Here is a 20877-nt window from a genome sequence, read left to right on the forward strand (position 1 = left end):
ACATTTTTTGTGATATTCTTTGGTGTATTTTTTCTCCTTTTTTTCCCATGTGCTGGTAATCCAGTAGTTTCACCACTTCATCTAGCCACTTTCGCACTTTTAAACTGTCAAAATTTTTTATATATTGAAGTCCATTACATATGCTATATGTATGGATTAAAACGTGTAATCCACAGTCATAGGCATTGTTTTGTTTTGGGCAGTCTGCACTTACTATCCAGGTCCATTCAGTCTCTAGATACTGTACATTTGAACATAAAGCATAAATGCCATAAAGTATTTTTTGTATTATTTGGCAATACTTGTCATATGCATTGTTTGACAATGAATCCAGTATTATTACTTTCTTCTGGTGAAGATCAGCAACAGCTAAAAGCCAATGTACCCCTCCACCATACAAAGATAGGTCTGTATTTATAGGAAAAAGTAAGGCATCAAAATTTAAAAGGGACATATGATCTGCCAGTTTTAAAAAAAGCAAGTACCCTCCATTGGCCACAGCATGGAAATAATGGGTTGGCACAGCAAAACAACAGCTGGAAAGAGCAGATGACTTTATAATGTTTATTAATGCAGAGTCTAAAATGTCTCCTTCCAGCCAAGCCTGGGGTTTTAGACATGGTGTGCGGATGTCAAAGTCGCCTTCAATATTGTGCCAGGGATAATTCTCTTTCTGAATGTTTATCTTCTTTGGGGTACTTGTGTTTTTTGGACATGGGAAATCCTCAACAATTAAATCAACAGAATTACTTTCTGATGACAACTCTATAATGGATGTTTCTTCTTTTGTGGCAAATTGTGTACTACGTGCAAGCATTGAATCAGGCGCTGGTTCTGTTATATATGCATAATCTTCTTTGCGTGGTTTTTTGCGACCTGATTTTCCCTCACAGCGCTTTTTTCTTGCTTGTTTTCTTAATGTTGATAGGCAGTATGAAAAAGTGTCTTGTATAAAAATTCCAGTAGCTTTTTGCACAGCGATTATATGAAAGCAGAGACCAGAGCTTTTACATGAGCAACTTGGCTTTGGGGATAAAAAGACAGAATGCACTTCTTTTTTAAAAGGATTTTTAACTATAAACACCTGTAACTGTGTATTCAGAGAAACTAAATTTCTTTCTATACATAAATTGGCTATGGAAGTCTGTGTCATTCTTTGACATGATTGTTTATTTATAGTTGGTGTTGTATCCGGATTCTGTGATTTTACCTTAAAAACAATTTTTTCTATGGGTAAGTAGTCTGGAAACTGTGTATGTTCTGTTGGCCTTTTCAAAAGATCTTGAAATGTAGCTTTTAGTCTAAATTTTCCAAGGCCATATTGAGCCCTTTCGAACTCATACAAATAAAATGTCTGTAGATGTTCAAAACAAAGTAGAATGCTGTCTAACGGTAGTTCCTTCCAATCAGTTGCATCCTTTAAAATGCGATTCATACTTTCACTGACATTATTGGTTGATGTTTTGTTCTTAAATGCATGAAACTGTTTGGTATAAAACCTGCTTGAAAATTGAAACATTGGCTCATGTAGGTATTTTTCAAAATAATTGCTAAAAGACTCAGACCACAGTATTCTAAATTGCTCATATTTAATTACCCACTCTTCTTTGCTCTCTGCATTTCGTAACTGTTCAATGTGATCTTTTAAAACTTTGATGTCGTCTTTTTTTCCACCAGCACGTTTTACCCAAAATTCAACATCTTTTAGGATGTGATTTCCACACAAAACTAGTGGAATGTTGGGTAAAACTTTATTGAATGCACTAATTATTCCTTTTTCACGATCAGTTACCACAGGAATATGTTTAATGCTGCTCAGGTCTAGACTAGGTGAAAGTTCACTTATAAATTTTTCATGGTGTTTTTGAAATTTCCGTTCATGAATCATAAACGCAACAGGAAAAATTGGATCATTTTGTAAAATAGTATTTCTTAGTACAAAACTAGAAACATAGAAGTCACCAAGGTTGAATGTTGTATCATAGGAAATCATCTGATTAGTTGTTGGATCATTTTGTGCCATGGTTAAAAGGTCTTTTGCTAGATCTGTTATTTCCTTTTTCCATGCTAATACAACAAGATCTGGAAAAAAATTAATAATTCGAATAAATTCTATTTGGTAAGCAAGCTGTAGTGTTGCAAACAAATCATCTTTATTCCTCTTCTTAAGGTCTTCAGAGTATTTTAGATTTTGAATCTGTTTCAAATCTCTGGGACGGTTTACTGCAATTCTCGCATTATCTCCTTCTGCAGACGCTTTACTGTGCATCTCAGAATATATTTTTTTAGGAGCATTATGTTTAATACACTCTAACCTTCCTTCCACAAATAATGATGGTGTTGATGGTATAAATGGTTGGAAAGATTTCGCATTACCATGTTGAGTAGGGTGATAAAGTGAATGATCGCCAAGATAATGAATTATTACAATGTTTTTCTTTGGTCCCGTGATATATTTCCATACATTTTTCTTGAACGACAAAATACATTTTTTTCCTCTGCCATTAGGATCCTTTATTGCAAAATACCTAGAAAACAAATGCGTAAAATACAGTTTAAAACTGAGCAAAACGTCTTTAATGATTATCAACATAAAAAAAATGTAATAAACAAAATAATAATAATAATAATAATAATAATAATAATAATAATAATAATAATAATAATAATAATAATAATAATAATAATAATAATAATAATAATAATAATAATAATAATAATGTACACTGAGGCAGTGTTCACACGGAATTTTGCTTGTTGTTGCACAATATGTGCTGGTACACCGCAAAAAAAGGCCCATGATGGAGCCGATGGGATTTGGGCTACATGTGCTTTTGTTTTGTAGAACACACGGTTTCTGGGCGTCACAGCATACATTGGAGAACAGGCAGAGTCTAATGGATTAAACTAACCAAGCTGCTATTGCAGTTCTTGCATTAGTTTGCAAAAGGGACAGGTGTTTGTAGGACCCTTCCTAACAGGGACAACATAGAGCTCAGTGGAAGGGTTTGCCTTAAAAAGAGGAGCTCATGACGCCTATATTGAACTTTTGCCAGTCAGTAAGCTGGTTTTACATATTGCTGCAATATATGCTTATAGCGACACACTGCTAAATGTACCAAGATATAAGCATGTATTGCAGCAATATGTAACACCAGCTCACCAACTGGCAAAAGTGAATGAATGGGGCTCATGGCACCTACATTTAAGTCGAACCCTTTCACCGAGCGCCAAGGTGTCCCCATTTGGAAGGGTCCTACAAAAACCTGTACCTTTCCAGCACTAATGCAAAAGCAGCCACAATGGAAGGAGCGTTCAAAACCACCATGGAGACCGTATATATGTGTGTGTGTGTGTGTGTGTGTGTATATACACAAGTTAACCCGTGCAGGATACTCGTGCATTCTAGTCAAATCAAGCTACTTAAGATGTTAAAAAGGTTCTTGTCATGCGCTTCGGCCTAGCCCAGGCCTCCTCAGGTGTGGGGAAATTGTATGCCTTTAAAATGTATATATCTATGGCAGTAGCAAATGTATATTATAAATGTATATAAATGTATATATCTGTATGCTAGTAGCAGGCATCATGCCCTAGCTGCAAGACACGTACATAACTGCTAACTTCCAGTAACAGATAAATCATTGACCTGCTGTCCATTGTCTCTGGATAATGTAGTTAAAGTCTCTACACTGTTGTGTATTCAAGAACCTGTCTAACTTGTCTATGTACTCAGGAAATTATCTGTTGACCATTATCTGTGTCTGTTTACTATTAGCTGTCTGTTTACCAGCCTGTCTGTTGATTCTGTTGTGTATTCAAGAAATTAGTTACCTCTGTATTGATTAACTTGTTCAAAGGTAGGGGATACAATAAACTGAGGGGAGGCCGGATCGGAAGAAGGAAAGAACTTCCACTGAACAGGTGCCTCACGGCAGGCTGTTCTGTATTCATCCGGATCCCATCCTGAAAACCACACTCTGAGTGTCCCGTGTCTCTTTTCCTTTCTCCTTGCTGGTTGAGGAGAAAGATCCCTGCCCTGAGGCTTCATCTGCAAGAGCCCTACTTCCTCTCATCTTGCAGATCCCGACACTCAGGGGAAGTGAGTTACTTCCCGAGGCAAGAGCCCTTTTTTAACATGCCCTTTCTGATGCTGCCACCTGCTGGCTGTCAGAGGTAGTTTTGGCCACAGCCACACACACACACCACTGGGATTATATATATATAATTATAATTATATATATATATATAATTAACAAAAGGATACTATTGTAACTAACATAAAAAGATTACACTAAGTGTACTTACGCTTTGTATAGTTGCATTTCAATAAACCATTTTCGCTGCTTGTTGTTTCCACGTGAGATCCATCTGTACTGGTCCCTTGAATAGTCATTCTTGTGTAGGCTTTCCAGAGCCACAAAAATGTAGACTTCTCCTCCTTTTGGAGCCACTGGTGGTTGGTGCATGACACATTCACCAGATATATCATTTTTGAATACTTTTTCAATAAGATCAGAAATGTATTCATATGTGAGTTCTTCTTGAAGATGTTGTAAAAATGGTCTATTGGCCATGATGAAAAATTCCAAAGACCAGTTTTCAGCAGTAACAAATACTCAAGTAGCTGGAGTTATGAGCACCTGCAAAGATCTCAGAGGTCCAACAGATCTGACTTACCTCTGCATCACACAGGGTTTTATGCTTTCAATTAAATGCATCTCACAGAAAGGACATGTGACCAGATTGTTGTATATTGGTAAAGATACATGGAGGTCATAAACAGGTCAGAATAATTAACAGAAATTATCAAGAGGTAGACAAAGATAAGAAGAGAGAATCCCCCACAAAGAACTTGATATACTTTAATAATGCTTAGGCTGGGTCCACACTGGTGTTTACAAAGTCTGCAGAGCTTTTCCATCCAGAACAGCTCAGTGGACTGAATGGGCATATTTCTTCTGTCTGCATGTGTATACAGACTGAACAAACGTGACCTCTGTAGACTTCTTTGGGGGTTCTGTAAGTCCATAAAATTTTGTTATTTTTAAATGGAATAAAAAATGTGTCATGCAATATTTTTTTTTCCTTCAGAATGAGGGGGGTGGGGGGGAGTGGGTGTCTGCAAGGGGACAGAGCCTAACAAGGGATTCAAAAATGGTTGCATACAATGTCTAATGTTGGCCATACATCAGACTAAGGCCAAGTCCACACTAGGTCCGTGCAGCCTCCGTTCGGGCTGCACGGACCTAGCCGGAACATAGACGGAGAATGCAGCAATTCTTCTGTCGATGTTCCGTACAAGCCTAACCATAGGCTTGAACGGAACATCGGCGGAAGAATGCTCCGTCGGTGTTCTGTCTACATTCCGTGCTAGGTCCGTGCAGCACGAACGGAGGCTGCACGGACCTAGTGTGGACTTAGCCTCACTTAACCACAACCCTCCAAACTTTCATCCATCAAACCTGTTTGTCCAACTAAAACAGTGCGGCATAAATCTAACCAACTCTTCATCAGACAAGCCAACCTGCTGACCTTCTGTCCAACTTGAGATATCACCGGAGTAGGCTGGATTCACACTGCTCTATTGTCCCCCATGGGATTGCTGTGGCTTTCTTACAGCATCTGTTAGGGTACTGTCTGACACCTTTTAGTGTGGTATCCTAATGGATACAGTGAAATAGTTGCAAAAACACTGTATGAACTTCTTCTGCATGGTTTCAATAAATAATTTTTCTCAAAGACTGGCTATACTGAATAATTCCAGCAGAACCACAACTTCCAGCATCACAAACTGTCCATAATAGATAAAACAATAAACTAGATCTGTTAGTTTGAACTCTAATGCTGGCCATACACTAGGATGACATCATGCATCGTGTGGTCACAGTATATTTTTATGTAAGATGTTGTTTAAACGCGCACTCCCGCTCGACGTTCGTTGAATCTTATGTTCCTTCTATTTGACCATAAGATCCATCAATTTTCTTTGCACATCACGTGCGCATTGAGTGTGCCAGAATGTGCATTGGTAAATATAGGAGGAGTCAAATGGGAGTTGGTCCTGCAGCGAGTCATCCCAGTATATGGTTAGGGTAACCCTAACCACAAACCTTTAAAGGTTAATTTCATAATATCGATGATAGGACACTCGACAGTCAGAATATTACCCTTGTGGAGGTTGACCTTGCAGAACAGACGATCTTCTGCAAGTCGATCATTTTATATAGTTAATCTTGCACAAGAGCCGATGTTCTGCTTGTCGACTTTCCACAGTTGACCTAAGGAGAATTGACCTACTGGCCATAGACGGCCAGATCCCCAATAAACTAACCTGTCACCCTTGAGAGTAAATCAGCTATTACAGACAAAACTGGTTGTGGTACAATAGGTCTCAGCTTGCCTTCACAGACAGGTGATGCAGGGTTACAGGTTCTATCACAGTATGTGCCTAAAGTAAGGGTGCGCTGTACTGATACCTGGATTATCAACACAGCAGTTCCAGCTGTTTAATCGATGGCCGTTAGGTTAACTGTGAAAGTTTGACGGGCATGAGGTCAACTCATGTGGAAGGTTGAATTATGGTTATGGGTTGTAGTTGGAGTTAAGATTAGGGGTTAAACATAGGGTTTATTGTTAGGGTTAGGTTTTGGGCCTACGGTTTGGGTTTAGGGTTATTTCATTTTTTAAATATTGTGTTTTAATTCTGTTTTGTTTTTAGCCCCATTATGGGACTAGATTAGACTATGCGACCGCTTGATAGCAATACTGCATTACAATATACTAATTACAATATACTACCTATAAACAACTGACCAATACGGTCAAATATATGGGCCAATATGTCAAACTAGATCATATGCACTAAAAAAAAGACATAAACTACAGCCTTTATTAAAAATGATACATTTTATTAAATATTAAATAAACAGACAATAAACAGACAAAAATAAAAAACCCGATAATGGATGCAGACAAATGCTGGGTTGATATGCAAATTACACAATCCTTATTGCATAGTGATCAATAAGCAATCACAAAAAATACAACAAAGTAACAATATAAATAATCAATATAATAAATTATATCTTATAACCTCTAGTTTAATCCACTGGGGTTATTGGGGAAGCCTGTCCTAGGTGTCTGGTACCCTTTAAAGCTAAACTGTGCTGCTGCTGTACACTGCTGGCTACGCTGTAACCTGAGTACACTATGGGGAGATATCAGATACAGACTTCAGCTGTAGTCTTATCCTTTCCTGCTATGTCTAGCACCTGGCCATTGGAGCCGGCCACAGAACAGCCAGCACCAAGGCAGGTGAAAGCACCTGATAAGCTGCAAACAAATAATACTCCTTATATAAAATAAACATAGCAGCTGTGCTGTGAATGGTAACAGGCAAGTCATGAGCTCCATACTAAAAAAAAAAAAAGAATTACTTTGGACACAATTGCTACTTTTTTGGCAAGTAGCTGTTTCTATGACCTATTTGTGTGCTTACATTCCTTCATTTATTTATTTTCTTTTATACTGGGATTACATGTTTGATGGGTCCATAACAGATTACCAGTTTTCCATATATTTATGGGTTCAACATATATTTGCTGTTCTGGAACGAATTAATATTCCATGTTGAGGGACCACTAAAAAAATAAAGCCATCATCGCACTGGAAACGCATAGAGACCAGTGCCAGGTATACATATATGCACTAATAACCCCATCATCCCACGTAAATCAGAAAGATACAGCCATCATCCCACAGGAAACGCATAGAGGCCAGTCCCAGGTATACATACATGCACGAATAACCCCATCATCCCACGTAAATCAGAAAGATACAGCCATAATCCCACTGGAAACGCATAGAGGCCAGTGCCAGGTATACATACATGCACGAATAACCCCATCATCCCACGTAAATCAGAAAGATACAGCCATCATCCCACTGGAAACGCATAGAGACCAGTGCCAGGTATACATACATGCACTAATAACCCCATCATCCCACGTAAATCAGAAAGATACAGCCATCATCCCACTGGAAACGCATAGAGGCCAGTCCCAGGTATACATACATGCACTAATAACCCCATCATCCCACGTAAATCAGAAAGATACAGCCATCATCCCACTGGAAACGCATAGAGGCCAGTGCCAGGTATACATACATGCACTAATAACCCCATCATCCCACGTAAATCAGAAAGATACAGCCATCATCCCACTGGAAACGCATAGAGACCAGTGCCAGGTATACATACATGCACTAATAACCCCATCATCCCACGTAAATCAGAAAGATACAGCCATCATCCCACAGGAAACGCATAGAGGCCAGTGCCAGGTATACATACATGCACTAATAACCCCATCATCCCACGTAAATCAGAAAGATACAGCCATCATCCCACTGGAAACGCATAGAGGCCAGTGCCAGGTATACATACATGCACTAATAACCCCATCATCCCACGTAAATCAGAAAGATACAGCCATCATCCCACAGGAAACGCATAGAGGCCAGTGCCAGGTATACATACATGCACTAATAACCCCATCATCCCACGTAAATCAGAAAGATACAGCCATCATCCCACAGGAAACGCATAGAGGCCAGTGCCAGGTATACATACATGCACTAATAACCCCATCATCCCACGTAAATCAGAAAGATACAGCCATCATCCCACAGGAAACGCATAGAGGCCAGTGCCAGGTATACATACATGCACTAATAACCCCATCATCCCACGTAAATCAGAAAGATACAGCCATCATCCCACAGGAAACGCATAGAGGCCAGTGCCAGGTATACATACATGCACTAATAACCCCATCATCCCACGTAAATCAGAAAGATACAGCCATCATCCCACTGGAAACGCATAGAGGCCAGTGCCAGGTATACATATATGCACGAATAACCCCATCATCCCACGTAAATCAGAAAGATACAGCCATCATCCCACAGGAAACGCATAGAGGCCAGTGCCAGGTATACATACATGCACTAATAACCCCATCATCCCACGTAAATCAGAAAGATACAGCCATCATCCCACAGGAAACGCATAGAGGCCAGTGCCAGGTATACATACATGCACTAATAACCCCATCATCCCACGTAAATCAGAAAGATACAGCCATCATCCCACAGGAAACGCATAGAGGCCAGTGCCAGGTATACATACATGCACTAATAACCCCATCATCCCACGTAAATCAGAAAGATACAGCCATCATCCCACAGGAAACGCATAGAGGCCAGTGCCAGGTATACATACATGCACTAATAACCCCATCATCCCACGTAAATCAGAAAGATACAGCCATCATCCCACAGGAAACGCATAGAGGCCAGTCCCAGGTATACATACATGCACTAATAACCCCATCATCCCACGTAAATCAGAAAGATACAGCCATCATCCCACAGGAAACGCATAGAGGCCAGTCCCAGGTATACATACATGCACTAATAACCCCATCATCCCACGTAAATCAGAAAGATACAGCCATCATCCCACAGGAAACGCATAGAGGCCAGTGCCAGGTATACATACATGCACTAATAACCCCATCATCCCACGTAAATCAGAAAGATACAGCCATCATCCCACTGGAAACGCATAGAGGCCAGTGCCAGGTATACATACATGCACTAATAACCCCATCATCCCACGTAAATCAGAAAGATACAGCCATCATCCCACTGGAAACGCATAGAGACCAGTCCCAGGTATACATACATGCACTAATAACCCCATCATCCCACGTAAATCAGAAAGATACAGCCATCATCCCACTGGAAACGCATAGAGGCCAGTCCCAGGTATACATGTATGCACTAATAACCCCATCATCCCACGTAAATCAGAAAGATACAGCCATCATCCCACTGGAAACGCATAGAGGCCAGTCCCAGGTATACATATATGCACTAATAACCCCATCATCCCACGTAAATCAGAAAGATACAGCCATCATCCCACTGGAAACGCATAGAGGCCAGTGCCAGGTATACATATATGCACTAATAACCCCATCATCCCACGTAAATCAGAAAGATACAGCCATCATCCCACAGGAAACGCATAGAGGCCAGTGCCAGGTATACATACATGCACTAATAACCCCATCATCCCACGTAAATCAGAAAGATACAGCCATCATCCCACAGGAAACGCATAGAGGCCAGTGCCAGGTATACATACATGCACTAATAACCCCATCATCCCACGTAAATCAGAAAGATACAGCCATCATCCCACTGGAAACGCATAGAGGCCAGTGCCAGGTATACATACATGCACTAATAACCCCATCATCCCACGTAAATCAGAAAGATACAGCCATCATCCCACAGGAAACGCATAGAGGCCAGTCCCAGGTATACATACATGCACTAATAACCCCATCATCCCACGTAAATCAGAAAGATACAGCCATCATCCCACAGGAAACGCATAGAGGCCAGTCCCAGGTATACATACATGCACTAATAACCCCATCATCCCACGTAAATCAGAAAGATACAGCCATCATCCCACAGGAAACGCATAGAGGCCAGTCCCAGGTATACATACATGCACTAATAACCCCATCATCCCACGTAAATCAGAAAGATACAGCCATCATCCCACAGGAAACGCATAGAGGCCAGTCCCAGGTATACATACATGCACTAATAACCCCATCATCCCACGTAAATCAGAAAGATACAGCCATCATCCCACAGGAAACGCATAGAGGCCAGTCCCAGGTATACATACATGCACTAATAACCCCATCATCCCACGTAAATCAGAAAGATACAGCCATCATCCCACAGGAAACGCATAGAGGCCAGTCCCAGGTATACATACATGCACTAATAACCCCATCATCCCACGTAAATCAGAAAGATACAGCCATCATCCCACAGGAAACGCATAGAGGCCAGTCCCAGGTATACATACATGCACTAATAACCCCATCATCCCACGTAAATCAGAAAGATACAGCCATCATCCCACAGGAAACGCATAGAGGCCAGTCCCAGGTATACATACATGCACTAATAACCCCATCATCCCACGTAAATCAGAAAGATACAGCCATCATCCCACAGGAAACGCATAGAGGCCAGTCCCAGGTATACATACATGCACTAATAACCCCATCATCCCACGTAAATCAGAAAGATACAGCCATCATCCCACAGGAAACGCATAGAGGCCAGTCCCAGGTATACATATATGCACTAATAACCCCATCATCCCACGTAAATCAGAAAGATACAGCCATCATCCCACTGGAAACGCATAGAGGCCAGTCCCAGGTATACATATATGCACTAATAACCCCATCATCCCACGTAAATCAGAAAGATACAGCCATCATCCCACAGGAAACGCATAGAGGCCAGTGCCAGGTATACATATATGCACTAATAACCCCATCATCCCACGTAAATCAGAAAGATACAGCCATCATCCGACAGGAAACGCATAGAGGCCAGTCCCAGGTATACATATATGCACTAATAACCCCATCATCCCACGTAAATCAGAAAGATACAGCCATCATCCGACAGGAAACGCATAGAGGCCAGTCCCAGGTATACATATATGCACTAATAACCCCATCATCCCACGTAAATCAGAAAGATACAGCCATCATCCGACAGGAAACGCATAGAGGCCAGTGCCAGGTATACATAAATGCACTAATAACCCCATCATCCCACGTAAATCAGAAAGATACAGCCATCATCCGACAGGAAACGCATAGAGGCCAGTGCCAGGTATACATATATGCACTAATAACCCCATCATCCCACGTAAATCAGAAAGATACAGCCATCATCCCACAGGAAACGCATAGAGGCCAGTGCCAGGTATACATATATGCACTAATAACCCCATCATCCCACGTAAATCAGAAAGATACAGCCATCATCCCACAGGAAACGCATAGAGGCCAGTGCCAGGTATACATATATGCACTAATAACCCCATCATCCCACGTAAATCAGAAAGATACAGCCATCATCCCACAGGAAACGCATAGAGGCCAGTCCCAGGTATACATATATGCACTAATAACCCCATCATCCCACGTAAATCAGAAAGATACAGCCATCATCCCACTGGAAACGCATAGAGGCCAGTCCCAGGTATACATATATGCACTAATAACCCCATCATCCCACGTAAATCAGAAAGATACAGCCATCATCCCACAGGAAACGCATAGAGGCCAGTGCCAGGTATACATATATGCACTAATAACCCCATCATCCCACGTAAATCAGAAAGATACAGCCATCATCCCACAGGAAACGCATAGAGGCCAGTGCCAGGTATACATATATGCACTAATAACCCCATCATCCCACGTAAATCAGAAAGATACAGCCATCATCCCACAGGAAACGCATAGAGGCCAGTCCCAGGTATACATATATGCACTAATAGCCCCATCATCCCACGTAAATCAGAAAGATACAGCCATCATCCGACAGGAAACGCATAGAGGCCAGTCCCAGGTATACATATATGCACTAATAACCCCATCATCCCACGTAAATCAGAAAGATACAGCCATCATCCCACAGGAAACGCATAGAGGCCAGTGCCAGGTATACATATATGCACTAATAACCCCATCATCCCACGTAAATCAGAAAGATACAGCCATCATCCCACAGGAAACGCATAGAGGCCAGTGCCAGGTATACATATATGCACTAATAACCCCATCATCCCACGTAAATCAGAAAGATACAGCCATCATCCCACAGGAAACGCATAGAGGCCAGTGCCAGGTATACATATATGCACTAATAACCCCATCATCCCACGTAAATCAGAAAGATACAGCCATCATCCCACTGGAAACGCATAGAGGCCAGTGCCAGGTATACATATATGCACTAATAACCCCATCATCCCACGTAAATCAGAAAGATACAGCCATCATCCCACTGGAAACGCATAGAGGCCAGTCCCAGGTATACATATATGCACTAATAACCCCATCATCCCACGTAAATCAGAAAGATACAGCCATCATCCCACAGGAAACGCATAGAGGCCAGTGCCAGGTATACATATATGCACTAATAACCCCATCATCCCACGTAAATCAGAAAGATACAGCCATCATCCCACAGGAAACGCATAGAGGCCAGTGCCAGGTATACATATATGCACTAATAACCCCATCATCCCACGTAAATCAGAAAGATACAGCCATCATCCCACAGGAAACGCATAGAGGCCAGTCCCAGGTATACATATATGCACTAATAACCCCATCATCCCACGTAAATCAGAAAGATACAGCCATCATCCGACAGGAAACGCATAGAGACCAGTCCCAGGTATACATATATGCACTAATAACCCCATCATCCCACGTAAATCAGAAAGATACAGCCATCATCCCACAGGAAACGCATAGAGGCCAGTGCCAGGTATACATATATGCACTAATAACCCCATCATCCCACGTAAATCAGAAAGATACAGCCATCATCCCACAGGAAACGCATAGAGGCCAGTGCCAGGTATACATATATGCACTAATAACCCCATCATCCCACGTAAATCAGAAAGATACAGCCATCATCCCACAGGAAACGCATAGAGGCCAGTGCCAGGTATACATATATGCACTAATAACCCCATCATCCCACGTAAATCAGAAAGATACAGCCATCATCCCACTGGAAACGCATAGAGACCAGTCCCAGGTATACATATATGCACTAATAACCCCATCATCCCACGTAAATCAGAAAGATACAGCCATCATCCCAAAGGAAACGCACAGAGACCAGTGCCAGGTATACATATATGCACTAATAACCCGTTTTTAGATTAGTCATACATATTTACAAGCTTTATGTTGGTTATTATTTGTTTAAATTGAGCTTAAGTGAAAAAAGATAGTGACATCTAGGGGCTTGGAAAAAGATAGTGACATCTAGGGGCTTGGAGGTGAACTGCAGGCAATCATCCCGATCATCCCTTTCAGTGATCATCCGTTTAGTACATCCCATTTTTTTTTTCAGCCTCCGAGACCAACAGCCCTTGAAAAGCGTGGATCCGAAAGCGGACTGACTTCGGATTAAATGGCGGAACTGACACGCACACGCTTCCCGGGCGTCTCCCGCCACCCAAAACCCTCTGAAATGTTTTTATCCATGGAGGACAAAAGCGTAAAGGGACGAGAGGGCAAATGGATCCAAGAAAAGGGACCGACTCCGGATCTCCCTCGCCCAGTCAGAGCTCGACGCCACTTCTGCGGTTCTCCCCCCCCCCTTTTCTCACGTTACTCACCCTCGCAGCCCCTCAAGAGGAGGGCCAGCGCCCCCAGGAGCAAGGCGGGAGCGCCGGGCAGCCCCATTTCGTTGTTAAACCCGGACCTCGTACTTTTTCCGCTGAGTTTTAAATTCTTAATCCGGAGCAACACCGGAAATAACGCACCCATCGCCCGGCCTCCTCCCAATGCGAACGAGCGCGACCTCAAGCCCCGCCTATTTCAGATTGAATTGCCTGGATTGGTGGAAGGGAAAAAAGTGGACCAATAGGCTAAAAGAGTTCGGAAGTCGTCAGTAGTTGCCACCCAGAAGACCCACCGCCAGCGAGCGTCTGAAAGCTGGAAAGGGAAAGAGAAAGTTGGGGGTTTTCCGGGAATCTCCGCGAAGGGGCTCCGCTTGGAGGGAGCGGCGTTTGTGCGGAGGGGAGGAAGGAAGGAGCCCCCCCCCGGGGGTCGAGGGGGAAGAGAAAGGGGGGGCTTGTGCCTGGCGATGGAGGCGGACAGAGGAAGATGTGTGGGCGCCCAGCTGGGGAGGATGGCCTTGGGGGGGCTTGTGCCTGCCTCGCCTCCGGTGCCCGAGGTGGGAGAGCAGCGCTTCCCATTTAAAAAATAAAATCAAAGTTTAAAAACGGTGCCTGGAAAAGGAACGCTTCATTTCCTGAGGCTTGTTCTGTGCCCGCAGTGAGGAAATGGTGCAAAGAGTAAGGGCACGTCGTTATTTTTCTGTGCCAAGAAGGTGGTCGATGGTTTTTGGAAGCCAGAGTGCGATGCAGGGTTGCTTTAAGGGTTGGGAAACAGAGATCTGTGGGGAGAAGAACCGGTGCACCTCCCTCCCCCTGAGAAGGTGGTCTCTGTCCAGAGGGAAGGAGGCCTCGGATCCAGGCAAAGAAGAGGGGCCAAATGGAGATCTCTGGCTTTGGCGCCCAGTTCCAGTACCAACATTTCTGCGCCTGCCATTGCTTCCAACTCACAAGTGATGCTGCCTTTCCAGAGTTTTCTCCTCCTGGCCGTCAAGAACCACCACACAGGCCATCAGGGTTCATAAGATAGGGTGAGAAGTGGCGACCGGATTTTTAAAAAGGGGGGCAGCTTCAGGGACTTCCCCCTGCATGGTGCCACTTGGTTCATGGCGGTGGTGCTGGGGAAACATCCTGCTCAACCCCTTGACCCTTGCTTGGCCTGTGGCGTCTCTTAGGGTTCCAGGATTCCCTGTACAATTTCACATACACATAAAAAACCTGAAAAGGGCTGTCCAACATGTTGTGGTCTGGTCCCACCAGTCTGCTACTTCTTGTATTACAGTACTTCTTACTTTTGGGGAGGCATCTGATGAGTGACAAGAGAATGACATAAAGTCTGAGAAATTCCTGTCAAGATGCCTGCAAAAAATAACCTATAAAAGTAACTTCTAAAGAAACAAAACTATTTTCTTCATTACAGGCACAATCAATTCATTTCTCCTTGTTGTCTTCCTTTGGAAATGCCATGTTGTCAGGCCCTCCTTATACAAACAAGTGACTTCTGACAAGCATGTTTTTTATAATTTAGGGTGACCAAATGAAAAATACAACAAGATTCCTGCATTCGCTGCCGCTTAGAGACCACTGGTAATCGTGTGGCTAAAAAATCTTCTAAAAGCTGCATCTGGTGAAATGTCCTATTTCAAAGCAGTTATTCCAGTTGCGGGGATCCTGTTCCCTTTTAAAAGAAATCAGGTCCCCTGAACGTAATTACTTTGCTAGGCTGTGAAGCTTGAACGGTTGGAGACAGGACTGATGGGGTCAGCAGCTTGAAGCTGGGGGTGGCCATTTTGTGTCTCTCTGCTCTGCGTAACAGAGCCAGCCTATACAAAATGGCTTCCCTTTCTGGAAGGCAGGGGGAGAGAGCCTCCACCTTGTCATTTCCCTCCCTTCAGAGGAGAATTTTATCGTGGGAAAAACCAGGCAGCCAAGGCTGAAACCGAAAGGCACCGTGAGGACTGGCCCAGGACCAAGACACAAGGAATAGCTCAGGGCTGGCAAAACAACGCCCTTGATCCCTCCACCCAATGTCCTCGCCAACATTCATTGCCTACACTGAACTGCTCCTCTTTTCTGCCCTAGAGTTTTTATAGAGGTGGATCTGGCGGCTGGCTAGTTTCTCCTTCTCTGGCTGGATTGTCTCCCACTGGCCTTTGCCCCCTGCCCCATTTTACCACCCTTTGTGATCTCCGAGTCAGGCAGGAAAGTCCCCGGGTGCTTCCTGCAACCCTGCCCACTTGGCTCTGACTTTTTCTTGTAAACCAATGGTTTGTTCTAAATTTTGTTTTCAAAGCAATGATTATATTTTAAAGGGCTATTTTTCGATACTAATTCAAACTGTTTCCAAAGTACATGTTGCTCCCTTTTTCCCTTCTTCTTTCACCCAACTTTGGTTGTTGTTTCTAGCTATCTCCCCATCTGTCACTTTTCTGGAAACCACCACACCCCCTCCACGATCCTTTGCTGACCCTCCAGCATGACCACTTTAGACTCTTTCCTGCCCTGCAGAAATGGGCTTTCAGGTGGTTTCAGGGCAGCCCTAAGAGGCACCACAAAGTTTGTTATTCCAGACATCTTGGACGTGTTGCCACTTCTCTTCATTGAGGCAGGGAAACGGCATCATTTCCTCCAACACTGGACCAAGAAGAGGGGTCTCTATGGGTGGGTGGCACCTTGTGGGGTTGGCAGGGCAGAAGGCCCAGCCCCCAGTGTTGGCAGAGGTGGGTGCAAAAGTGCCTCTTGTATATGCATGCACACACGCATGCAGAGGGGGAAACAGGCATCCAGGTGTCCCCACGGACTCATTTTGGCAAAGAGGGAGGGAGGCAGGACACAAGACACAGGAAATCCTCAAATAAGGACCACAGCTGGGTTTGTTTTTTTAAAGGTCTGTATTTTTATTAATTAGCCAGCTGCCTATACTGTACGGTCATTTTTATAGACAAAAGTCATTTATTCTGGCAAAACTCTGGTCTCAGAATTAAAAGCTGATTTGGAGGGGGAAATGCAACTTCTGGATTAAACCTCTTTGCAGTTCAACAAATTGTAAACAACTGATCGCTCCAGCCATGGCCAGGATGTTTGTGGTGAGTAGTCATGATGCCTGTTACCGCTTTTAAAATTCATCAGCTATACCCGTGTCTGTCTTCATTTGGTGCCACCATTTTGTCTTCCCTTCTTCCTGCCCAGTTGGACCGGCATAAAAGGGCTTCTGTTCCAAACACATTTCTCCCCAGAACGCTTCTGTTCTGATCCAGAGTCTTGCTTTGGGCAAACTCCGTAAGAAACGAAGACAGAAACAAAAAGCTGCATCCATGCACCAGTTACGCTGCTGGCCTTGGGAACGACTGAGAAAACATCTGCCCAAGAGAGGATGCTTTGCCTCCCCCCTCACTAGCCACCTGGTGCGTCCAGCGTCCCTGCAGAAAAAAAGCCACCCTGAGACAGGCAGGAAGGAGCCCATCAGCGACGTTTCCTCCCTCATGTGTGTTGAGGGCAAGTGCATCAAACACCCACCCACCAACCTAATTCCCTTGAAGTACGGGGTTGTGAGGGGAGAAAAAGAGCCACATCTTGTGCGGTTGTGGTGACAGGTGCTCCTTCTAGCCTCTGGCAGAAGCCGTGATTCTGGTTTTCCTGCTTAAAAGCAAGCAAACGACACCCATTTGGCTTTTCAGATTCTTTTAATTTTTGCGAACAGTTCCACAATAGGGATTTATATACATATTTTAGATGAATTAATATATACATTTTATGTCCCTTTCTACATCCAAGTTTCTGGCCAGGATCAGACAGAATTTACTTTCATCCCACTCCTAAAACAACCCTGTGAAGTCGATCGAGACATGTAACCACTAGACAGTGTCACGACTGAGGGGAAACTTGAACCCAGATCTGCCTCAGCTTCTTATAGTTTACTCCACGCAGTTCCATTTACATCTGGGAGCGACACCAAGGGCACCCAGGTTTGGTCTCTTGTACAGGGCCAGTTCTCCAAGAGAACTTTGCCCATGCTCTAGGGTGCCCTCCTGACCACCAAAACAACATCGGAATCCGGCCATCAAAGTACTGTACTCAGTGGTGTCCCCAGTAGAGCTGAGCCTGCTCCTGGATTTTCTCTCTCCATCTTTTTCCTTACTTCATGCACTTTTAAAATCATAGTTTTCATGCTTTGACATTAAAAAAAAATGAACTGCAACTCCTAGTGCTTATAAAGTCATCATCTTCAAGAGGAAATTGCTATATTCAGAGATCAAGCTTTCGGCTCTCTTTCAAGGCAGCAGAATTCATTACGTTTATAGTCAAATATGGGGAGAGAAGGAGCTGTGACGGAGGGAGAGAAGGTTTTCCTTCAGTAACCGTCCTGCTCACCCACCCTGCATTTCTTTCTAATTATAAACTTGTGTTTTTTTTCTCTGCTGATCCTGGACTGCTCCCTGCTGGAGAGCAGCAAGAAAAATCAGGTGGTTTCCGAGAAATCAGGACGGTCTGAGCAAGTCACAAGGCCCCCTGAGTCGCTTCACATACCCGCATGGCCAGGCCGCACAGCGTTGTCATTGGCACCCGGTGTATGTGTGGAGCGCAGGAAATGGGATATAAAAATAAGGAGGGAGGGAGTCCCCTGAGAAGGAGCAGCCATGCCGTCTGCAACTCAACAAGCCCAGAAAGAGAGACCTGTGGATCCTTGAAGAACAATTCTGATCACCACAGCAAAATTATAAAATAAAGTCAGTTAGTACCGTGTTTTCCCGAAAATAAGACCGGGTCTTATATTAATTTTTGCTCTAAAAATGCATTAGGGCTTCTTTTCAGGGGATGTTTTTTTCATGTACAACAATCTAAATTGATTCAAGTACAGTCCTGTCATCTTCTGGTTGCTGCACAAGGGTGGACGGCGGGGATTTCACTTCACTGGGGCTTATTTTTGGGGTAAGGCTTATATTACAAGCATCCTGAAAAATCGTACTAGGGCTTATTTTCAGGTTAGGTCGTATTTTCAGGGACACGGTAAATATTTCTGGGATAGAGTACGAGAGCCCTCCAAAGGGAAGGGGTGGTTGTGTGTGCCTTCCCCCCCCCTCCTCAGAAAGCAGGATGTTGCCCACCCTCTGTTTGCTAATCCATTGATCACCAGGCCTCGGACTGTCCTCTGCCTCTGAATTTGAAGCGAGGGAAGGCTGGCACCCTGGGAGACAGGCTAATTTTAAACAGTACAGTATAGCTATCTTTGTTAGGGCAACAACACAGTTGGCTCTGCACTCCAGCACAAAGCACACAATTTGGCTGCACTGCCAAGACAGACTTGACGAGGTCGGGGGAAGAGGGGGTCGGGGCCAACCCTCTTCTTGCCAGCCGGTCGGTCCCTCAAAGAGTTGCCATCCTTCAGCACGGGTGCGCACGGAGGCCTGAAAGGAGATCTTGCACATGCTTTGAGCTCCGTTTGTGTGGGGTGGGGTTTTTTTTAATTCTCCAAAGAAGATCTGGATACTTTGCCAGATGTTTTGACCCAATTCCCAGAGTTGAGCCACACTGAATCACATTTTTCAATCTGTTGTGTTTCTTTTCAGGGATCAGACCCTTTTCTTACCCTGAGTGACTTCCTAAATGGATCGATTCCACATTTGAGTTAAAATTAATGGCCCTCTGGTAAAAGAGTAAAAACAAAAAAAGAAAAAATAATTTGGGTCAGCAAAAAAAGTTCCCAGTCAAATCAATTCACACTTTCATTTGTGTCATGCATTCTTTTTTTCATTCATTTAAATTGTGCTAAACCCAATATGAATGTTTTATGTACTATAACTGCTCTCTCAGCAAGAAAGAAGCAGAATCAGAAGCTGCCTTTTCTAAGAAACGGGATAAGAGGGAAGCAGGCAGTGCTATCCCTTCCCTGTACAGTGGTGCCCCGCTTGACAACGATAATCCGTTCCAGTAAAATCGCCTTTAAGTGATATCGTCGTCAAGCGAAAGAAAAAACATTGAAATGCATTGAAAACTGGTTCAATGCGTTCCAATGGGCGAAATACCTCATCGTCCAGCGAAGATCCTCCTTAAGGGAAGCCATTTTCAGTTGCTGTCTTCCTTCAACTTCAACTTGTTCCCAAAAATACACAAACCTGGCAACCCTGGTATTTTTCAGACTACAATACCCATACAGAATCCTTAAGGATCTAATTAGCCAGGCCAGAAAATATCCAGAAGCCACTGGCTGCAAGTCAGACCCAGAAAATGACAGAATACTGTACTACTTCTCACCTTCAGTCCACAACTGAGACCACTCAAATGCATCATGAATGGTCTCCAAGCCATCTTTGAGGAGAACACTTTGCTCTACCAAGCCCTTGGCAGAGGCCTAGATCTGCTTAGACAATGCCCTCCAATCTCAACTAACTGCTGACACACAACGGACTGTGCAACACTGAGAAACAAATGGAAACTAAACTCTGGTATAAACTGAGGTGTCAGCTCCGTTCCCACGTCTGCTCCAGGAAACAATTATAGGCCCCAGCAATGTCATGCACAACATCGTGGGTGGGTGTGGGTGTTTTCTGATT

General features: G+C 43.6%; 1 protein-coding gene across 4 annotated transcripts in view; it reads right to left on the reverse strand.

Moving 5' to 3' along the window:
- Positions 1-14518, reverse strand: part of LOC110070855 (H-2 class I histocompatibility antigen, Q10 alpha chain-like) — a 53498-nt gene extending 38980 nt beyond the window's left edge. For all 4 annotated transcript variants that reach the window (XM_078387905.1, XM_078387906.1, XM_078387907.1 and 1 more), the window contains exon 1: positions 14327-14518. In XM_078387905.1, the coding sequence (XP_078244031.1) occupies positions 14327-14477 (151 nt within the window). In that variant the 5' untranslated portion in view covers positions 14478-14518. The remainder of the gene's footprint in view (positions 1-14326) is intronic.
- Positions 14519-20877: the final 6359 nt, after the last annotated feature.

The sequence above is a fragment of the Pogona vitticeps genome, chromosome 2 (genome assembly GCF_051106095.1).
Source record: "Pogona vitticeps strain Pit_001003342236 chromosome 2, PviZW2.1, whole genome shotgun sequence".
NCBI lineage: Eukaryota > Metazoa > Chordata > Lepidosauria > Squamata > Agamidae > Pogona > Pogona vitticeps.